This window comes from Panicum virgatum, chromosome 1N (assembly GCF_016808335.1).
Source record: "Panicum virgatum strain AP13 chromosome 1N, P.virgatum_v5, whole genome shotgun sequence".
In the NCBI taxonomy this organism is placed as follows: Eukaryota; Viridiplantae; Streptophyta; class Magnoliopsida; order Poales; family Poaceae; genus Panicum; species Panicum virgatum.
This window is the reverse complement of record NC_053145.1, coordinates 4,803,354-4,826,548: the sequence shown is the minus strand read 5'-3', so window position 1 is coordinate 4,826,548 and position 23,195 is coordinate 4,803,354. Positions and strand designations below refer to the sequence as shown.

Genomic DNA, 23,195 nt, shown 5'->3' with positions numbered 1-23,195 from the left:
TTTCAAATTGATTAATTATTTTTAAATTGGTGTATTACCAAACCGGGGATTAACAAAACTGTACTAGAGTATAGATATGGGTCTTCGACGACCAATCTCTACCTACGATTCATGGCTAATTCCCCGGCCTCTCATTTGGCCATGTTAGCACACGAAATCCCGGCCGTCCATCCGGCAACGAATGGCCATGGGAGCGGGAGGAGGCACGGCCCCGGACGCCGGCCGTCGAAGGGGGAGGGGCCGCGCGCTGCCGCCCGGCCACCGGCCCCGGACGCCGGCCGTCGGAAGGGGGAAGGGGGCGCGCGCTGCCACCTGCCCGCCGGCCGCCGCCCCAACCACCTCGTGCGGCCGAGGCTCACCGCGACCGGCTCCTCACGGCGGCTGGCCAAGGACCGTGCACCTGCACAGCCGGTCCCCCATAGAAGCTTCGCCTGAGGCTCCGGCAGCGCGTCGATCCCCTCCCTCCAGTCACTTCCCCGCCCGATTCAAGGCCCAGGGGAGCCCGGCCGCGCCTCCCTCGACCTCCCCAGCACCTTTCCCAGCCGGAATCGACCACGCACGGTCCGACCACCATTGGAGCCCGCGGAAGCTTCGGCCTCACCGTCGACCGGCAACTCCCTCATCCGATTCGGACCATGGTGAGCAGCACAGCACTCCACTCCAGCTTCTCCGCCCCCTCCCTTCCCTGCCTCGCACGCGTGCGGTGGCGCTGTGCCGCCGCGGCCGCTATGGCCCGGCCGAGCTGCACGCTACTGGCCGCCTGTGGCAAGCCAGCAGCCGTGCAGGGCCCCCACGCGGGTTCCCCTCATCGCGTTCGTCCCTCCCGTGCCAACCCCATAGCCGGAATTGAGCTCGCTGAGTGCCTCGCTTGCTCCAATTCGCGACCAGGGACCCCACGTAACAATAGGGACAAATCCAGGGGTCTAACTGCACAACCATAGACTCATATGAATAGTGTCGCGTAGGATTTTTTTTGAAAAACTAGCTGAATTTTTGAAAATGCATAGTAAATTGTAGAAAAATGCTAAAAATACAAAATCAGTTTTTGTTAGCTGCATCTTTTTATACTCTATATGATAGAACCATGAAATGTGTTGTTTGATAACTTTTTCTGTGCAGTTTTAATTATACTAGATAAATGCTTTTGTAACTTGTTAAATGCATAAATGGAGTTAGGAGCATGCTAAAATTATAAAACCAGTTAGGTTAGCTTTTTTTTGACATGCAGTACCTATGAAATATATTAAACCTGCAGTGTAGTCAATGTTTCTTTAATGTATTAATTTAATCATGAATAATGCTTGTTTATTTAATCTCTGCAGTTCTGTAAGTCAAAAAATTATGAAATTAGTGTAGTAGCCCCATATTTGCATTTTTAATTCACTGTAAAATTCCCAGGCCCATAAGTTGTATGCATGTTTGTAGATATTTAATTGTTCAACTTGTCTTACTAAGGCCAAAATAAATAATTTCTGGTATCAATAAATGTTGGAGGAATTTTGTTACATGCTTTATCAATATTTTATCATGTTGGTAAAATTTGGTTACCGGTTCATGCCCGAAATTATGATTTTGCTTTTATTTCGTTGCTAGCCATAGTATATAGCCTTCCTGTTATAAGTGTTGCTAGACAATTTTTTCTGCAGGTCTCTTTTTAATAACTCATGGTGATCTTGTATAAGTTAGGTTACTTCTTTTAAGATCAGAATGTGAGTTACTTTCATATCGCTTGCTGTTACCTGGACAGCGTCCTTAGGAATTGCATCTGAATACCACTTGCGGAACTAATTTAGCAACTAATGTACACAGACAACTAGATAAATCTGGTATTATTTTTCTGCTATCTAAAGCTTACTGCAGTTCCAGCAATTAAACTTTTATCCATATCCTCCAATTAAAATATGCAGACTGGATACCCATAGCATCTGTATCTTATCTTACATTCCAACCATGGATCAATATTGATAGTATCAGGCACTTTCAACTGAATTTGCCACAATCAGTTAATTTTCCATGGAAAATGTGTAGAGTTCAGTAATCACATAGCTCTGTTTGCTTCCAACTGAAGTGTCATCTCTTTTCTCTGGTGAATTCATCACCTTTGTTGCGCCGACCTTGCCGCCACTCAACGAGATGACGCAGCCAATGCCCTTCTTCCAACCAATCCATCTGATCCTCTCCCTCACTGTGGGCCCCTTGTCGACAGGCTCCGCCTTGCACCTCGATGCCAATCACCGCCTCATCCCGAGTTGATACCGCACATAACTAGCAGAGGGTCCACCACCTGCCTTTTCTTCTCCTGATGCCACCCCCCTCCCTGTTAGCCTCTTACTCCTCACACCAAGTGCACCTTTTTCCTTGCCGACGACATAACCAGCAGAGCAGAAGCAGGCGAGGACCACATCTAAGGCATGTTGCTCTTTCTTTCCCCAACACCAACAGCTCATGCACTTTCCTTAGATCCATTGTTCTGCCCGATTTTCCCCAAGAGCCGCATCAACCATCCTCCATCATCTGATCGTTGATTATTCTTCTTCGTTCGTGGTGCCTTTGGGCCCTATGGGTGCGGGAGTCACTTCGGGAGTATGCTATTACAATTTCACACTTCCTAGAGATATGTCATTATCTACCCTTTTCGATGTGTTTATGAAAAAATTTGGACCAAAATGCCCTCATCTTCAACTTCCTACATCGATTCCTATCGCGAATAGCAATGTGTATCTCCGAAATGTGGTAACGCAATGGTATAGTTCCAATTAACCTTAGATAAAAACACTAGCAAGAAATATTTCAGTTTCAGAGCCAGAAGTTTGGTGTGGCCACAGTAGATGCACAATATGTGATCAATGATATGCGTATAAGAGAGTTGATGTTATTGTCTTGCCGATTCTGCTCCCCTCATGTGGCCATATCCTTTGCAATATGCAGTGTTTTTTATCGATTGATTGTATCCTACTGCAGTGTATGTGCCTGTATCAGGTTGATTATGGTCAACAAGTACATGCAAGCCCAATAATGTACTATACTGCTATATTAAAACCCAACTTGCGTGCCACCTAATGATACAGGCAAAGCAGCAGGTGTTCTGCATTGCCTTACTAAAATCATGACCTAGAAGATTACTGATGATCCCCAGTTATTTCTTTGTTCAAGGTAGATTTCTCATAAAAGCAGCAATTCTCCAGTTCACAGTACAGGTAATTCCTTGATCTTTTATCCTGAAACAAGCTTTTAATATGTGAGTCAACTGCTGTTGTATGTGCACATTTATATTTATATGACTGATCTCACGCATCATGCTGATGAGTCGCTTAGCTAGGAAATCAATGGATCATCTAAATATTAAAATAGATTTTGTATGTGTGGAAACATATAAAAGAAAATGATGTAGTTTAAGGCGTTATAATAGCTTTACTAAACTATTCGGTTATGCGGGCTACGTCCATTATGGTTACTTCAACATATAGCAGCACAATCTAAACTTTTGATTTATGGTACAGAATTGATAGTAATAAGATTTATCATTTTATTGAACTCTGTAAATTTTAATTTCGGATATCTGCCGGTTTGTATGACTTAACTATACTGGAGCCACACTAGAGTAAGTTATCATATAAATGTTACAGTTATTTTACATTCAATATAATTCTAAACTGAAAGGTTAATAAAATATTACTTCCAGTGCAAATTGTGGCAAAAGAAAATCCTACCTTTTCCTTTACCACTGCTGTTTATTTCCTACTACAGAAACCATACATCAGATTACTAATGGCCTGCCGGTAATTGAATAGCTCCTGCAAAGGTACGATGTGCTCCACTTTAAGAATGGAATAAAATTTTCTCTATCCGCATATTGCTCTTTGCATGGGCACTTTGTTTTTAAAGAAAACTTTGCATGAGCACTCACCTGTCCATTGTTTTGTTTCAGTTCTTCCAGATGGTGCCATAATATATCTGTCTGTGCTCTGAATAAATTTCTAAGTGAAGGATCATAGATTCATAGAAGATCGTTGGACTTCCAGTTACGTGTTCTACCAGCAAGATATTGTCAGACCAACTACCTACTAGGTGCTGGAATTTTAAATGTATTTTGTGTCACTTGATTATAGTCAATCAAAGCTTAAGGTGATTTACCATCTTCTATTCTATGTGGAAATTGTACATAAAATGCAAAAACTGGTCATATGGAAATTGTACAAGAAATGAAAGCAGCCTAAAAAATACAGGGGGCATTCCCAAACTGCCAAACACGGGATCAAGAGCTGGCTCACTCCGACGGCGGCGCGGCTTTTGCCGCGCCGCGCGCTTGCTTTTAGTGGTTAACGATCCTAGCAAACCTATCGAACTGCGATTTGCATTCAGGTGCAGTTTGGCCCATGCTGGCCTTTTCATTTACTCGTGGTCCATCTTACCCTTGGTGGGCTCGAATTTCCGCTTCCGCAGATGGGCCCTCCGGTCTGGTAATTCATGGGCTTTGTGATGCTGATGCCAACCCGCCGTTTAAGCTATCACTGCAAGCCTTGTTTTTCTTCCTGATAATACTACATCGCTGCGGGCTTGGGTCACGGACAGGATCACAAAACCGGTAGCCCGCAAGCCCTCCTCCGGCTTGTACACCGGCGACGCCAGGCACGGTCGCCTGGAGATCACCTCCTATGGCTGTAAAATGTACATCCTCCATCTCAAAATAAGTGTATTTTTTTTACGATCAGACATCATGTTTGACTATTCGTCTTATTTAAATTTTTTACGTAAATTATAAATAAATAATTTATTATTAAAATATCTTCAGTGATATAATAAGTCATAAAAAATAAATAATATTTATGTAAAATTCTCGAATAAAATGAATGGACAAATATGATTTCTGAAAGTCAACGAAATGCACTTTATTTTGGGATGAATGGTGTAAGATCATACAGATTTGCACCAGCACTTGTACATCAGTAAAGCAGATGCAAGCCACGTGATGACAGAGCCGTTGTCCCAAATGAGGCGCAGGTCACCACCAAATGTTGATGACACTGTACTCTATACTGCACCAAATCAGCGAGTTCACGGGATGCCGATAGCATATGGAAACGCGCCAATACAGCGAGAAGGCTCGATGAACAAAACAAAACAGACCACCGAGTGATCGGCGTCCGGCGCCACGGACGCGAAACGCAACGGTGGAGAGCCTTTGGAGGGTGGGTGCAGCCGGGCTAGGGCTATTTTTTTTTTCAATGGCAGAGGCGCAGGGGCGCTGCCTCCCCGGCGTGGGGCAGGAATTCGCAGTGGCCGGGGCCGAGCGGCAGAGCCAGAGCGCCAGAGCCCGGTCCTCCAGGGGCTTGTTTGGCAGAGGCGCAGGGGCGCTGCCTCCCCGCGTGTTAGAAATAGTAACAACTTTGATTATTAATTATAGTGTTAAATAAAATCAGTTTACACAACTAATTTCAGAACCCGCGCTAGTAACCCTGAAGAATCTAATGAGATCTTTGACCGCGTGATTAGAGGATTATTATTATAGCATCACTGTAACTAATCATCGATTAATTACCGTCATTAGATTCGTCGCGAAATTCACTAAAAAATTTTTACAAATAAATTTCATTTAGTATGTTATGCATGCGAGATTTTTTTCCTCGAAAAACATGCTTGCTAGTTTTGTTGCAAAACCAACCCAGCCAGCCGTCGGATGCCCACGCCCGGCCCTCCTCCCCGTCGCATCGCATCATGACCCTCGCCTGCGCGGCTGCGCCGCCCTGCCCGGCGCGCGCACCGATCAACGAGGCACTCATCACGCGCGCGCCGGACGGGCCGCCAGCGCCTGCGCCAGCCGCAGGCACGGCCGCGTACGCCATGTGCCTGCCTGTGCGCGCGCGGCAGGCAGTACGCCGGGGACCGGCACGGATTCTGTCCTCGGGCGTCCTGCTCCGTTCCTCCCCTCCCTCTCCGGCGTCCGGCCGCCAGCGCCATTACTCCCACTGCTGTCCACCTCGCTGCTACTGGTACTGACCTTTTCGGCTTGTCAGACGCCAGTTCCACTGACAACGGCCTTCTTTCCAGCTGCTCAAACCCGTCCGATTCAGCAGTTGACTACGGTCAAAACTTGCCCCATATTGACCGCGGTCAAAACCTCGGCGCACGAGGCGCGCCATCTCCTGCCGCCCACGCCAGCCGATGCACCAACGACCAATGCACCATGCTGTATAGGAGTAGAAAACTGGGGCTACGGGCGTGGAGTGTCCATCGCTGCCAACCCCAGCACTGTGCGCTGCTCGATTCACCACCACTGAACCACTGAATAGCCTGAACAGGAGTCCAGTAGCATCGATCGAGCAGACCAAACAAAAAACACGCCGCAGATGCCCCATGCCCGTGCGTGGCGCGCCGTAACAGCATCCGGGAAAAGGCTGGCGCCAGTCAAAAGACGCCGCAGCAGCAGCAGCAAAAAAAACGAAAGACACGAGCACTGTGACGGGAAGCAGAGCAGCGATTCAGTGAGCGAGGGATATTTGGGGGCCGTTTAGATACCAAAAAATTTCACCTCGAAATTTGTGCCTCTCTTTTTGGACATATGCATAGAGCACTAAATGTAATTAAATAATAAAACTAATTGCACAGTTTGGATGTACACGACGCGAAGAGTCTTTTGAGCCTAATTAGTGCATGATTAGTCATAAATGCTACAGTACCCCCACATGCGTTAACGATACGGTCAACAGTCTCAAAAGATTCGTCTCGCGGTTTTCAGGTGAGTTCTGAAATTAGTTTTTAATTAGTATCCGAAAAACCCTCCCGTCATCTGGTCAAACATTTGATGTGATCCTTGAACCAAAAATTTTCATCAATTAAACACCCCCTTGCTCATACTGTTGAAAACGAGAGCGAAAAGGAGAGAGGCCCGATGAAAGGCGGGAGCTCGGTTCAGGAACTGCGCCAGGAGGCATGGCGATGGCAGTGGCAACGGGCTCGGCAGCGGCGGCCACATCCCACGTGGGCGCGGCACGGCGTACGGATCGGGAGCCACGGCCGCGGCGGAACCGGGCCAGTTTTTTTCACGGCATCTTTCTTTTCCCCTGTGGATTTTCTACGCGGGCGCGGTAGATAGCCGCACATGGCGCACAGTGCCCGATCAGCGGCACACATGGAGGCTGGCTCAGGGCTCGGGGTCCCCTGCTCGAACCGGCACCCCCATCAATTACCAGCAGGAGCACCGATTCAGATGATGAGGGCATGAGGGTGGTGGAAAGTGAAAACTCAGCCCGAACAAAAAGTTACTGCCGATGTGCTTGGTTGGAGATGAGCTTTAAGCAGGGGCGCATGACCACTATGATTAGCATCCACAACCTTTTTCACTCCAGGAGCAGGTAAGGTAATTGCAGAATGCAGAGCATCATCTGCCACAGCAAGACAAGAAATGCATGGGCAAAAGTTTTTCCATTCTTCTTGGGAAATTCAGTTCGAGAGGTTGAGATTAAATGTGCTCACAAGCAAATACAGGTACAATGGATTTGAAGGATCAAAGCTGGAAGGGTAGCAAAAAACACACACACGAGACAGACAGAATTTACAAGAGCAGAACGAGCGGGTTGTTAATCGTTTGCTCGGAAAACTCTAGCCTCACAAAGCAAAATCAGCTCACCGAACTATCCTCCCAAATCGTTTCATTCTCAACTCCAGATCTCAAACTAATCTCACTTACCACCCAAATTTCTCAAACTCCTTTTTGATCTGTTTTTCATTTTTTTTCGACTGACAAACTACTAGCTACTGCTACTGCTAATGATACTAGCTTGGTCAAATGTCAGTTACCATTGCCGAGATCTAGGCAGCTCGCTCCGGCAGCTGCCGGGGTGGCCGCCGTCCTCCGGCCGAGAGCAGAGCGCGGCCGCCCGGACGCCGCATCCTTTGCCGCGCCGTCCTTCTTGTCCTTGAAGAACCCGAACACCGGCCGCGAGCAGACGGGGACGTTGAGCACCACCGGCGTGGCGCGGACGCCGGCGGAGTAGGACCGGTCCATCACGCGGGAGCGCGACCGCATGGAGGAGTGGACACTGCCGGCGGGGGAGCTGGAGCTGCGTTCCAGGCCCTGGAACACGATCTTGCCCGAGGCGTTCATGCGCGGGGAGTCCACGGAGACCACGCTCGGCGGAGGCGGTGGCTGCGGCGTGGAGAGGCGGCGGCGGGCGGGGCTGGGGCCGGCGCGCGCGGGCGCGGGGGCCGCGGCGGCGGCGGGGGGTGGGTGCGGCTGGGGCGCCGCCTGGGGGTGGGAGCGGACGAGGCGGATGCGGGGGCGCGGGGTGGGGTCGACGGAGTCGAGGGAATGGCGCGGGAAGTCGTCGTGGTCGTGGGCGGAGGAGGAGGACGACGACGAGAGCGAGAAGCGGGAGGAGGCGAGGGAGAGCGACGCCTCCGAGTCGGAGCTGTCGCGGAGGAGCGGCGCCGCGGCGAGGTCCGACGCGGCGGCGCCCGACGCGCGGCCGCCGCCGTTACGCTGGAGGAGGAGCAGCTTCAGCGACCTGGCCGCGGAGGAGCTGGACGCCCTCGACGGGGTCGCCGCGGTAGGAGGCGCGGGGGACGCCGACGGGGACGCGGACGGGGACGGCTTCTGCGGCGTCTGGACCTTCCTGAGCCGCAGCAGCTCCCGCCACCTGCTGGAGCACGTCGGCGCCTTGGGCGAGAACACGTACGGGTCGAGCGCCGCCTCGGCCGCCGCGGGGTGCAGCGCCTTGACCCGCTCCGGCGTGGACGGCTGGATCTCCGCGACCAGCGCCGTGTCCCGACGTTCCTGCTGCTCCGGTTCGGCCTCCGCCTTTCGCACGGCAGCCTGCGGCCGCAGCGGGAGCAGCTTCCCGTCGGCGAACAGCTCGTCGGCCGGCAGCATGGTGGCCGATCCCCCGAGGCTGAACTCGAAGTCGATGAAGTCCTTGGAGATCGCCGGCTCGGCCTTGGGCTCCTCCACCTCCACGACCGACGCGAGGGCGCCGCCGCCGCCGCCGAACGACAGGCGCGGGCCGAGCCACCCGAACGACATGGCTCCCGCGGCGGCGGGTCCCGCGTGCACGTTGCTAGCGACGGCGGAGGCCATTGCCGGCGGCGGCGAGGCGCATCCAAGGGCGGGCGGGCACGGCAGACAGCGTACACTCGGGTACTGTACTTGGCCGGGGGGCTCGGCGCGAGGCGATAAAACGTGAGGAGGCGACAGGGACGTACAGGGGGTACCCCTCCGGTAAAGCGCCGCGCGATTATATAGCCGGGCACGGTAAATTTCCTGACGTGTGGGCCCGGGTCGCCGAACCGGCCACTGGCACTCGGCCACGTGGCTAATCCAGCGTTGGGCCCAGGGGTTAAACAGCCGGGGGTTCAATCCGTGGTTAATATTATTGACAGGACGTAGGTGGTCGTAGTGGTGCTTGTGCTTCACTCCGCTCTCTCTCTGTGTTTCAGAGGTTTTTGGCGCGGCTCGTGTCTGTTGCCGGGCTCTCTCTGTGCCGCCCCAAAACAGTGCCGACACGGCGCGATCCGTGCGGTGCGTGAATGCCACACGTTTGGCGGCGACCGGCGGACGGGACTGCCGTCCGCGGCTGCCGGCAGCGGCGCCCCCAGGAAGTACGGCGCCGACGTGACGGGCGGCGCATCGTCCGCCTCCGTGCGCCGGCGACGTGCGCGACTGACCGGGGATCCGCCCGTGATGGTGAAAGCCGCTTTACGCTAGGCTATCATGGCTAGCTCAACCGGCTACTCTTTTTTTTTGGTTGTTGGGGACTTGGAGGAAAGTGAACAGGAAGCTCGACTATCCTTAAGCTGGGGGATCTTGAAGTGGCTGCGATTTCGTTTGTTAATTCACTGTCACTGTAGTAGTATTATCGAGGTGATTTCTGCAGCGGTAACGGCTTTGTTACCTTATCTCTGGGCTAAAGAATTAACTTGATCCGCTCCCCGCACCTGCCGTGGCGCCGTGCCGCGACGCCCCACGTTGACCACGCCGAGACTCGAGGGGGGGGGGGGGGGGCGAGGCCCGGGCAGGCGGGGCCACCACACCTGGGCCCACCACTCACGTGACATCCCACTACCAGTGCATGCAGCCGAAAAGAGAAATTTCCGGGCTTAGCCGTTTCGGGGAGGTCGGATCCTGCCCGTCCGACAGATCCGACGGCCGTCCAGGGCCCGGCGCCGCGTGGCACGTGACGGCCAGCTGTCTTGGGTCCTGCCCCACCCGGACGGGGGCAGGCGCGCCACGTTGCGGCCGGAGTTAACACCGACAGGCCCGGGCCGCGAGGCGCTGCCGCCCCTCGTGGAAGTGAGGGACGCTTTTACGGTTCTGCCCTTTTGCACCCTCCCGCTGGATAAGATCGGATGTGGGGAGCCCGGGAGTGAGATTATTATGGGCGCAGCACCACGCTCTGGGAAAGTTGGTCACGGAAAGCTCGCTTTGCGCTTGCCATTCATGTGCTACGTGGAGAACCACGGGGATAAATAGCATCTTTTGCTTCGCCACTTTTTTTTTTACTTTACCACGAGCAGCCTTCTAGTTACACTCACATGCCCATCGTACTTGGTACTCGTAGAAGTAATTGGTACCTACTCCCTCTGTCCCAAAACAATTACATATCTAGAGTTTAAAATTTGTCTCATAAAAAAGTGTTACTTTGACCCAAGTACTATAAAAGACAAGACTTTCCGGAGACTTCTTACAAAAAGACAAGACATTATCTAGATCTTTCTCATAAAAGACAAGGGGTATTTGGTAATTTCACACCATGCATTGGTTTGCGTGTCTAGTTTGAGAATTGCATTTATTTTGGGACGGAGAGAGCTGAAGGGACATGAAGATAAAGGCCCTGTTTGGCAGGGCTCCGACTCCAGCTCCAAAACCGGCTCCAGCTAGAGCCCTGCCAAACAGTCTGAAATGGAGCAGCTCCAGCCATGGAGCCGCTCCTGGAGCCCCTTCCGGCTTCCACTGGGGAGGTGGAGCCACGAAAACATGGCCCCAAGCGGCTCCAACTATTTTACACCCTAATTCAACAGGTGAAGCTGTTTTGCCAAACGTTTCCCAAAATAGCTCCAGCTCCACCAGAGAAGCCGCTCCACCAGAGGAGCCGGAGCCGGAGCTGTTTTTGAAGGAGCCAGAGCTCTGCCAAACAGGCCGTAGCTGCAGCTCAGGTATTGTTGCAGATGCTTTGGACAATTGGCTACCTTCTCGTAATTGTAGGACTTATTGCTGCAGAGTTCCATTTTACTGAGGCCTTGTTTAGATAAAACGCAAATTTTTTTGCGATGAAATCTTGCTAATTTGAAGTACTAAATGAAGTCTATTTATAAATTTTTTTGCACAGATGGGTTGTAAATCGCGAGACGAATCTAATGATGCTAATTAATTCATGATTAATTAATAACTAGCTGATGGTTACTGTATCATCACTGTTGCAAATCATGGATTAAGTAGGCTCATTAGATTCGTCTCGCGATTTACAGCCCATTCATTTAAAAAGTTTTGTAAATAGATTTCATTTAGTACTCCATACATGTGTCCAAATATTCGATATGACGTTTTTTTTTGCGTTTACGGGGTTTACAGGATCTGATCTAAACAGGGCCTGAACTCAACATGCCTAGTAAGTACCTTGTGCACTAATGTGGACAATTTTAGTCTTTTAGACAAACTCCATTGTACTCAGGTGCGAAGGTACTTTGTATTTAGTGGTGGCCATGCACTTACGAAATTTTACAATATATACACCCCTATAACTCAACTTCATGCATCTACAAGACAAATACACTCTCTTTCATTTTGATCTAGTTTCACTTCTAATTGCGCTCTAATGTTGGCGTCCAGGTCAGATGGCTAGTCCAACTTGGAGCACAAGTACGCATGCAAATTAACACCTGCTACAAAGCCTTGAGCAAGTCTTCTACGCCCTGTGGACTGTGGTTCCGCCGCTCATTGCCCTTGTTCCGATTTCCAAACCCTGCCAACAAGCGCTCCATCTCCGTTTCCAGAAGGGCGCACCCGCGAAACCTGCCAAAACCCGAGGAGAGGAGGGAAACTCTCCCGCCAGGATTTTAGTCGCGCGCCCCGGTGGCAACCGCAACTGCGCGCAACGGACCCCATCCGCCCGTCCGTGCCGCAATCATTCGGGTGGAAAGGAAAAGACAGCGGCACCCTTTGGCGCGTGTCGTTTTGCAGCGCCGGCTGCTGTAGCGGTCAAGGCCGCCAAGCCACGCGGGGGGCCCCCGGCCCGGGGGCGTTCTGGGTAAAAGGCAGTCGCGGCCGGTAGGTCGCCGGGAGATGACCGGTGGGTCGGTTATCCGGCTGGCTGGCGAGACAGCGAGTGGCGACGCGCGGACGGATCTGGGCCGTACGTACGAAAAAGGACGGGGTGCGGGCATGTCCGGGACGTGACGAGACCAAGGTTTTTTTATCCGACCGTTTCCACCGAACCGCCGGCAACCGGTTCCGGTTAACCAGACCGGTTGGACCGGTTACCAGTTCTTACCGGTCAAATTCAAAATTAAATTTAAACATTCACGTTGTAACGGCTAGTACCGGTTAGCCGGCCGGTTTGTTGGAAAAACCGGACCGGTTTCACCGGTTACCGGCCTTTGAACAAAATAAACCGACAGTTTTAAATTGGTTCCGTGGTGTGAAATAAAAGAAAATTTTGGTATGAACTATGCACATATTAATATAAAATACCATACCAAAGTAACAATTTATAATTATGCAGAGATATACAATATTAATGCGCGTGCATACATATACCATAGTCATAATCGTGCCTACAAATACAGTAGTCACTGATACACATTAATAATAGTTCAACGTAAGAATGGGAAGACCCCCATTCTGGACGCCATTTGGTATTCGGTGATGGACATCACATTCAAACCTCGCACTCTAAGCAGTTCAGCCTTGTAGTCTTGCCAAGATTGCCCTGTCCACGCCGATGTTGTCTCCCATTCCTGAACTAACATAGTGTAAAAATGGGGGTCTTCCCATTCGTACACCCATCTCGTCTGTGGCTGCATGCTGATGTCAGGTATGGGATAGTGAAAAGAGTGCCTGGAATCGCTATAGGAGGAAGAAGAGTACTGTGGAGTATCGTTATCCGTCGGTCCAACCGTTCTCCTCGGCAATTCCGGTGCTCCATGATCGGGGTCCTGAGTAGCATGTGTGAACTGAGTCTCCCCTGCAATTAACCATATATAATAATTAGTACTCATAATCAGAAACAGGTGTGCATATATAGGTGCAATGTATTCCTGTGAAGCGAATGGGAATACCACCACCACTACCACCACTACCACCACCAGCAGCAGCATCAGCACCATCACTACCGTCACCATCACCAGCGGAGCTGCTATCCCCAGTCTCTTGATACGGTGGACTACGCTCACCATCGCCATCATCAGTGGACGTGTCGCTGTTCACTGATTTTGCTGTTGCTTTTTCTTTTTGTTTTTGACGCTTCGAGTCACCCTTCGTATGCCCCCTCTGGAATTTCCTCTTCCCTAGGTGAGTGTCACCCACATGTCTACGTGCCCAATCGCTGATGCAAGCATCCCCCGTAGTGTCACGTAGATCTGAGAGGTTTATTTGATCCCTGACAATATGAGACGGGAGAGGGACGTCTCCGTCATCATCATCCTCGTCCAGAACTGGAGCGCGGTTAGATCGACCATATTCCATCCATTCCCGCACCGGATTATTCTCATCATAAAATGAAAGATGGGCCAGCTGGTCGATAAAATCACATTCTTCACGTATCGGTGGGCCGGAGACCTCCTCTAGTCGCAGACGAAGGTTGTAGTTGACATAGACCGGAGACCCCGCGGTGAGCCAAATATTGTTTCAATCTAGTCGCACCACCTCCTGCTTTCTGCGTATTACAATACTTGCACCGCCATCCGGGATAAAAATTTTCACCATGTTCCCATACAACATCTTTATCTCTACCTGACATTGTCTATCTGCATAAATGGACAACAAAGACATATCAATCACATAAATCCTAAATCAACCTAAATCCTAAAAACATATATGCACCTTAATATTCAATTCTACATAAATCCTAAATAAACGTAAATCAAATCAACCTAAATCCTTACGTCATACACTTAAATCTTACCTAAATCCTAACTACACCTAGGTCATACATCTAAATCGTAAAACAAATCATCTAATACTTGTAAATCAACTCAAAGGAAAAAAAATCAAACGGCTTACCGACCTCCCAGGCCGGCTTACCGCCGATCTCGGCCGGCTTACCACTGCGCACGGCCGGTTAACCGGCGCGGCCGGTTAGATCCAGGCCGGGGCCGGCTAAACGGTTCTACCGGCCGGCTAGCCGCGCTACCTGAGCGGTTGGCCGGCGGTGACCGCCGGTCGGGCTTCCTGGCGCCGCCTGGAGGGAGAGGGAGGCGGAAATGGGGTGGGGGGCGCCGGTCTGAAGCTTCTGGGGGGTGTGGCGCTTTATGTGTCGGTTACGGGCCGTTGGGCCTTAATGGGCCGCCCGTTTTTTTTTTATTTAAATTCAAATGCCCCCAAAATATATCAAATGAATGAATAATTTAAAAATTTTGACACCATTACATTCCTCGCAACTTGAAGTATTTTTATGAATTTTTTGGGATTTTTTCATTTCCTGGAATTCAAATTTAAAATTTGAATTTGCCCCGGTTTAAACCCGCCCGGATCCGGAACCGGGCCGGACCGGTAAGACCGGTTACCGACCGGTTACCGCGGTAACCGGTCCGGTTCCAAGTAGTTTTTTTAACCCTGGACGAGACATGCACCGGCCGGCCTCCACGCTACACGGTGACCCTCCGTGGCTGGCCTTGTTTGGTTACCACCCTCGTTCTAGAAATTAACGCACGCTTTCTAGAAAAAGAATTTCGCATGCATGGAGTGCTAAATGAAGTCTATTTGCAAAATCTTTTTAGGGATGAGTATAACTTTTCGCGACGAATCTAATGATGGTAATTAATCGATGACAGTGATGCTACAATAACTATCATCTAATCACACGGTCAAAGACCTCATTAGATTCTTCAGGATTTCTAGCGCAGGGATTCTGGAGTTAATTTTATAAACTGATTTTATTTGACACCGTAATTAATGGTCAAACTTCGTTCTAGAATCTCTAGAACACAACCAAACAAGGCCGCTGTTTGGTGCAGGGTTAACCATTTCGTTTTCGTTGCAAATCCCGGTGTTTAGCGGAAACGAAATTTCGTTCCGAAATTTCGGTAAATTTCGGCGAATTTCGGTGAATTTTGGCCGAATTTTTTTGAATTTTGAATTTTCAAACGAAATTTTCCGAAAAATACCGAAATTTTTTTTCCCGGTAACTAGCGAAAACGAAATTTTTCGCCGAATTTCGGCGAAATTTCGCCGAAATTTCAAACCCTGGTTTGGTGTACTAGTATCCGGTAGCGGGGAGTATCTATATCCTCCTCATCGAACCGTGTTTTGTCGTCTAGCGGCTCGGACCATAGCCGGATGCCGGGATGGGGTGCGCCTACGACGCATGTGTTGCACGAACGGACGAGCACGGTGTGACCACTGCTGCGAGTAAAGCTCAGCCTTGTGAATAATGTTAGTTTTAACGGTGGTTATTATACTCGGTAACCAGAGCTGCCTGATGAGATAACTTTTTCTAGTTACCTTTTGGGCAGGTGGCGCACAGTACTAACTAGCCGTTATGGACGATGCAGCCGGCAGCCAGGGATACCGGCTTTCCGTTTGCCATGGCCCGCCCATGGCGGAGCGGACGCGGACGGTGGGTGGTAGGAATGGCGCCATTGCGTTGCAGGTTTCCTGCAGCCATCAGCAGCGCCATGATGAGCGTGACTCGCGCGTCGGTTACTTTGACGCATAGGCCGTGTTTGTGCCGTGTTTGGTTGCAGGCCGTAAATTTTTTGAAAAAACATCTTTCTATATTTGAAGTACTAAACATAGATTAATTACAAAAATAATTACAGAACTCGTCTGTAAATTGCGAGACGAATCTAATGAGCCTAATTAATCGGTAATTAGAGGTTATTTACTGTAGCATTACTGTAGCAATTTAGCATCTAATTACAGCCTAATTAGGTTCATTAGATTCGTCTCGCCATTTACAGACAGCAGTCGCAATGCGTTTTTTATTTCGTCTAGATTTAAGTCTCCATGCAGGTGCCGGAAAAAAAATTTGGAATTTGGATTTTTGTAACTGAACACGGCACCTGCATGGAGACTTAAATCTAGACGAAATAAAAAACGCATTGCGACTGCTGTCTGTAAATGGCGAGACGAATCTAATGAACCTAATTAGGCTGTAATTAGATGCTAAATTGCTACAGTAATATTACAGTAAATAACCTCTAATGACAGATTAATTAGGCTCATTAGATTCGTCTCGCGATTTACAGACGAGTTCTGTAATTATTTTTGTGATTAGTCTATGTTTAGTACTTCAAATATAGAAAGATGTCTTTTCAAAAATTTTACAGACTGCAACCAAACACGGCCATAATCTTTCAAAAAAAAAACTTTGACGCATGGCATGGGGTGGGACGGCATGGAGATGCATGGCGACGCAGCGATTCCTGAGCCGGGAGCGCAGGCAGCGGCGCGGGGCCCGCGCGCCCGGGCGCGATCAGGGTGGATGCTTGTGCTATGCTGGGTAGGTTCAGCCGGGCGGGCACCCGCGCAAGTCTGGCAGGTTGGCGAGCATGGCCGCCGCTGGCACGCCTTGCCCCCGTTCTCCTCTGACCGTTTCGTTCATTCATTCACTCACCCATCACCTGCCGCTTGCAGGGCGCAGGTGGGCGGTGTCGTCGCTGCATGCGGCCTCCGATCGCAGCCCGCGGGGGCGGCGTCGCCGTCGCCGTCGGCGCGCGACGCGACACGCCATGCCGCGGGCAGCTGCCTGGTGCGGCTACCCTACCCATCCGGCTGAATGATGCGGGTGGATCGGCGGAGTGAGCAATCAATTATCCACTGCGCGCGGAGTGCCGGAGGGGGGTGGCGCACCTGACCTGCGCGGCCATTGAGCTGGCTGGCAGGCCGACCCGTGGGACAGGCGCTTTTCAGAGACCCAACCCAATCGTGCTCGGTCCGTCGCTCCTCCGGTTCTCAACGCAGGTGACTTGGCCGTTCCAGTGCTTGGCCCGCACCCCCGCCCCCCGGCTCGGTGACACCCGTGAGCTGCGCGTGGAGCTAGTGGTGTCGCCGTGACCGTGGGTGGGTTCGCCGCCCGCGCCGGCGTCGCGACGCGTGCGCCCGGAAGCCACGGCCGTAGCAGCAGGTACGACGGGTGACCAGTGTAGTACGCGGCCCCCACCCACCGCCGTCGCCGCTCCCGCTTTGTCCGCACCCGCCGGCACGCTTGCGTGCTCCCCGTTTCCCCGGCGGCCTCACCCTCTCACAAGTGCCGTCACGTCAGGGGCGGCCACGTCGACCGCCAATCAGCCGCCGCGACGCCGCCGGGTCCTCCGGTCGACAAGATCGATCCGGGTCGTTATGCCTAGGCCGCTGCTACTCCTACTCCTACGCAGCTCGCTAACCTTTCCCGCAGGCCTACGCTGCTGCGAGCACCCTAGCCTACCACCCTAGGCCTGGCACCGGCCGGTCCGGCCCCATGTAAACTGGACGGGACGGCGCATCTGGCTGGCTGGCGAATATTTCTGTGCTCACATCCACGCATGCGCCTGGCCCGACCGGTAAACGAGATGCGCCTGGCCTCCCTCTGCCGCTCTGGGCGGTGGACCCGCTGGCTGTGCGCCCGCCCTGCGCCGCTCTCGAAAGGTGCGGCCAGGCTTTTGACGCCGCACACGGCGCGCCCGCCCATGGCCCACGGGCCAGGGCCGCCAACTCGGTTCATGGGACGTGGACGGACCAGGACCACGGCCCATGGTTTTTGTGCTCTGCGGCTCGCTGAAAATGCACGTGGAAACTAGCCTGCTGCGTGAATGGCACCGCGCCGGTCCGTGCATGGACTCCTACGGTCCTACCGGCCAGCCGGTTCAGTTCCCCTCAACAAATGCAGCAGACAAACACTGCGTTCGGCTGGTGCCCTCCAGCTCCAGCGCCACAGTTTTTCCCTCTCACATCGCTCCAGATTCAGCCTCCAGCCACCAGTCAGGTAAAAATGTTTTTCTCTCACAGTACTCTAGCTCCAACTCCAGTCTGCCGATCGCAGTGAAAGGATGGCGACACTGTGCGGGATGAAGGAGAGGTGGTAGGCCGCTTTCAGTTCTACGGGCAACTAAAGCAAGTGGGAGTTTGCTGATTCTAGATCTTTACAAAGCAGATTGATGATGAATGCTGTAAGTTGTAACTATACCGTGTAAGTAAAAGATTGATGGATCTTACTAATAAATACCCAAAGTAACATGGATCCGTTCATTTACTATACGGCAGGAATGCTAGGATCAACCGGCGATGATGGATCGATGGTTTGTTTTTGTTTCAACTTGGATTCAACAGTGTTCTACAGTACTCTAAACTCTAGGGTACCTAGACTAGGTATCTGAGCTTAATTATCGGTACTGCACCCATTATCAATGCATGTGGTGGCCCTAGTTACAACAACTTACGAGTAGTTTAAACCCTAGAGGCCGGTCGGTGCCTCCTCGACTCTTGCTCATCCATCACCGCAATGCCACTGCCACGTGTCTGCGCTGTTGCATTGTTTCCCCATCACCTCCGTTGATGGCGGATATACATGTATACGATAACACGACAAGCGCTAATCAGCAGGATGGTGCTGAAAGCCTGCAACCTAAGCATCAAGGTGAGCACAGTGATCAATCGCCCTGTCTGTCCATGTGCCATGTGATCTAGCCTCCGTCCGGCATGTTCCCAGGCATGCATAGTCTACTGCGAAACCTTGGTAACTGTCTTGCTCACCAGCAGCACCCGATATTTCAAAATGGGCCGGCCTTGTTGCCATGTCCCGTGTCGAACCAACCGCTCGATGGGCGTGGCAGGCAGATGCCGCGCTAGCTTGATCCGGACGCGACACGGCGTATATTCCCTGTGAATAAATAAAAGAAAAAAATGCTGGCTACACGGAGCTGGGGAGGAAATTTGCAAATGAGATTAGCGTCGGCCCATCTATCGTGGTGCGTGTTGTCGCAGGCAGTCCCGCGGGCCGCGTCGACTGGATACATTTCGGCCCCCAGTGTTATAACAAGCCCGGCCCCCCCACCTGCACAGGGTGCGCAGGAGCAGCGTCAGCCCTGCAGCAGTCTCAGCAGTGTACGTAGCAGACTGTTGCCGCCGCGCCATGCCGCCATTGATCCAGCTCCTGCCCGGCGGTCATGCCTCATGCACGCACAGTGCTGGCCTGCTCCTGCTCCACGAAGAACAGTGACGCGACTACGCCGTGGCAAGCGTCCAACCGTACGGCTACCGTTCACGTGCCCTCGCGTGCCGGGCTGCCGGCCGTCGTCGCGAATAACAAGGCCCGGTCTTTTCCTGGGTACGCGACACGACGCGCTGCTACTACGTTGTAGGAGTACTTGTACAGTACCCCCGCCTCTTTTCCGAAGGATCGGGGTACGTTTTCTGGCCAGTGTACCGTGCCGCGGCCCCGGACGAGGCGACAGTTGCCTGCGCGTGCACTGCCACACTGTGCACTGTGCAGGGGCTGCATCCACCTGTCGTTCAACCAGGAGCACGTGTAATAGCTCATCTCTTATGTAACATTGGAAATTAGTATATCTCTTCTATGCAATCGTTTATAATTTTTTATCCGTGATGACACTATGGAATGAGAAATTATAAACGACAGTATAGAAGGAATGAGAAACGATGGCATCGAAAAGATATGCGTTGTCGGTAATGGTACGCGGAGGATGATAAATTATAAATGATAATATAAAAGTGATACGCTATATTTCTCAACAATGAGCAGACAAAGCAATCAGACGATTACAAAATATGGGATATTTTGATGACATCGTTGGAGCTAAATATGATGGATGCAAATTCGTGTGGTGTATGGTGCCCGTAGCACTCGATTTTTGTTTGCAATTGATTCGAGTGTTTTGTCACAAACAAACACACGTGTGATCAGATCACATGAAACACCCGAGTTCCATATAAACAAATCCTTCTAGGAAGGGAATCCTATCATATTTTATCTATGTGCCCAAAAATTTTGGACATGGAATCTTGCTAATTTGAAGTACTAAATAAAGTCTATTTACAAAATTGTTTGCACAGATGAGTTGTAAATCGCGAGACGAATCTAATGATGATAATTAATCCATGATTAATTCATAATTAGTGGATGGTTACTATAACATTATTATTGCAAATCATGGATTAAGTAGACACATTAAATTCGTCTCGCGATTTACAGCCTATCCGTGTAAAAAGTTTTGTAAATAGACTTCATTTAGTACTTCATGCATATGTCTAAACATTCGATGTAATGTTTCTGTGGGAAACTTTTGAGATCTAAACAGACTCAAAGCGAAAGGAGAACAAGAGAAGAAGCCGTGAGTAAAATATGGGCGCGGTTCCCAAATCGAAAAGAACAGCCGCTGACATGTAGGAACTGCTTACTAGCGATTAAATAAGAAAACAAAAAAGCCACGGACAGATCGGCGAGGATCAGACGGACAACAATGAGCAGACAAAGCAAGCAGACGATTACAAAATCGGGTGCTGAGGTTGGCCGAAACACCCGAGGCTGTGTTTAGTTCCCCTAGAAAGCACTGTAGCGACAGGAAAAACAACTGTAGCACGTTTCGTTTGTTTGTGGTAGATATTGTCCTACCATGACCTAATTAGGCTCAAAAGATTCGTCTCGCAACGTACATCAAAACTATGCAATTAGTTTTTTTATTTACCTACATTTAGTACTCCATGCATGGGTCATTTGCTACATTTAATATTTTGATGTGATGGAGATGTGATGGAAAGTGATGTTTTTGTGGGGATTTTTGGTGGATCTAAACACTGCCCGAGTGTCATTTAGCTTTTCCCATATGTGGGGGATGAGATAGATGTACGAGTAACAGGAGGGGCGCAGTGCAATTACTGTTTAACTTTGTAGTACTGCTGGCTGGACGTAGGGCAACGATGGTGGACAATAGGCAATAGGAGTTAGGATTTAGAGTACCCCTCGTACCATCGATGGACCGGAAAATCCGAATCTAGCCGGGCTAACTAGAGGTGACCTCAATTAATTTTACAGCAATAGCTTTCGCTTTGCAATAAACAATATGCTAGGCTACCGAGAGGGGTTGCTTCACGATCGGGTGTCGCAGCTAACTACTGGGACACAATCTGTCCTGGCTGCATGGGGGCCGGGGGCAAAGGCACGAACCACACACGATCCTGCGCTGGAGTTCACCACGGTGGGCTCTGCGCTGCGCCCTGCGCTGGTACTGGTAGCATAGCACACGGGAGGCAACAAATCGTAGCGATGGGACGGACGAGTCGACGCACGGCACGTACCACCGCCACCTGTCGGGTCAGGGCAGCTCGAAGCATGCATCCTCGGACGCCGCCCTTGGTCGTCTGCGTGTCCTGTCACGTCACGTTCCTTGAAGGCTCGTGCCTCCTCTCAGCGGGACATGCATGCCACTGCGTGCACAGTAGTGTAGACACTAGACTAGCACAAGCACTGGAGCACTGACTCTGTGTTTGCAATGCTGGTATGCAATTTCGATCGGCCCATGCCCCCTTCCCGGCCTGCCAGTCAGCTACCGGGCCGCGTCCTTTCGTCCGGGCTCGCACAGCTGACGAACCCCGCCGCCCCGCCGCGCTTCCGCTGAAACTGGCCGGCGGGCCGTCTCGCGGCTCTGCGCCCATCAGCCCGTGGGCCGCGACCCTGCTCTGGCTCTGCGCCCATCAGAAACCAGCTCGCACTCGATCCGAATGGAAAAGCTTGCCGGACGCTGATCCGGCCGCCTCTGATCCGACGATGGCAACGGGTCGGGTTCGGATCGGGTGGAGTCTTCGTGCACCCAAAACCGAAACCCGAATCCGAAACCGATTCGGGTGGAAATCCATCACCAAAACCAAATCCGTGGATACTCAAAACCCGAATGGATACCCGAAACCCGCGGATAAATATACACATATTCACATGTATAAATAAGAGGCAACAAATAATAAATATTTTCATGAGTCAACTTTCAATAAATTTAATAGTCTAAGTAAACAAGTTATCATTAACATATTATAAAACATGAGTTTTAATTCCAAATGATTTATTTCGAATATCCATTGGATATCCACAGGTGGAAACCAAAACCCGAAACCAAACCCAAACCCGAATTTGAAAACCGTGGGCGAAAAACCAACCCAAAACCCGAAACTCGAAAAACCAAAACCCGCGGATACCCGCACCGAACCCGATCCACTGCCATCTCTAGATCCGATCCGTTTCCTTTTCCGCTGCAACCTCATTGGCTGGACAAGGGGGGACCAGGATCGGATCGGACGATCATCCAGCGGCCTCGACCAGCAGCTCGAAAGCTCGGATCGATCCACCGCCCAGCGTGTCACGACTCACGAGCGCTTTAGAATTCCACCAAATCCTCCCGCCGGTGATATGCTAGGGATCGTCCGACGTCACCGATTCTCTCCGTTCCGTGTCCATTCTTCCTCTCCCGCAAAAGTCAGCCGCCGGCCGCTTCGATCTTGGTTCCTTTCTTTCTTCGACAGATATATGGTGAGGTTTGTCATGTTTTGGAGGAATTCAGGTGCCTAAAAATCTCGATTGCTTCATCACGCGACATATATAATTCTTTTTTAAAAAAACGAGTACATATAGAATTCTCTGATGTTGCTCTTCGATGCCATAGAAGAATCGAGCACGAGATATAGTGTTGCATGCAACTCCTGCATCAACACTGCGGATGTTGTTTCTCGATGTTTCAAGCGTTGATTCTGAATTCCAATGTTGCTACATCGTAGTCTGCCTTACGACCGACCCCATTCAACTTATAAAATTCTTGCCCCATTCAAACTTTTAGAATCTTGGATGACGTCATAAGCCACGACGGCTGTATGCATTATGACGCATATTACCGGGACTGTTTCCCTCCATTAGAAAAATCTCAAATATAAATAGTTCATGGTTGCCTAGACAAAACAGTGGCGCAGCCAAACGAATAGTTTGGCCGGCTAGCCACAGTTCGACACCCTAGGCCCTAGAGCTCGAGGAAATAACCAAACAGTGCGTTTCGTTCCTGTCTGTCGC

At 50.9% G+C, this 23,195-nt stretch overlaps 1 protein-coding gene and 1 long non-coding RNA gene across 3 annotated transcripts; one reads left to right on the top strand and one right to left on the bottom strand.

Annotated features, from left to right (window-relative positions):
* Positions 1-1,312: 1,312 nt before the first annotated feature.
* LOC120654739 lies at positions 1,313-4,148 on the top strand. Of its 2 annotated transcripts, XR_005667161.1 has the most exons (3): positions 1,313-3,197; positions 3,748-3,802; positions 3,929-4,148. It is a non-coding gene; the product is annotated as an uncharacterized LOC120654739 (long non-coding RNA). The 2 variants fall into 2 exon arrangements; XR_005667160.1 differs by having other exon boundaries at positions 1,313-3,802.
* Positions 4,149-7,407: 3,259 nt separating this feature from the next.
* Positions 7,408-9,438, bottom strand: LOC120654738 (protein enabled homolog). Its single transcript, XM_039932371.1, has one exon. The coding sequence runs from the start codon at positions 9,071-9,073 to the stop codon at positions 7,790-7,792; it is 1,284 nt and encodes a 427-aa protein (XP_039788305.1). The 5' UTR covers positions 9,074-9,438; the 3' UTR covers positions 7,408-7,789.
* Between the last annotated feature and the right edge of the window lie 13,757 nt (positions 9,439-23,195).

Coding starts and splice junctions, on each gene's coding strand:
- LOC120654738 (XM_039932371.1), bottom strand. CDS start 9,073: ATGGCCTCCGCCGTCGCTAGCAACGTGCACGCGGGACCCGCCGCCGCG.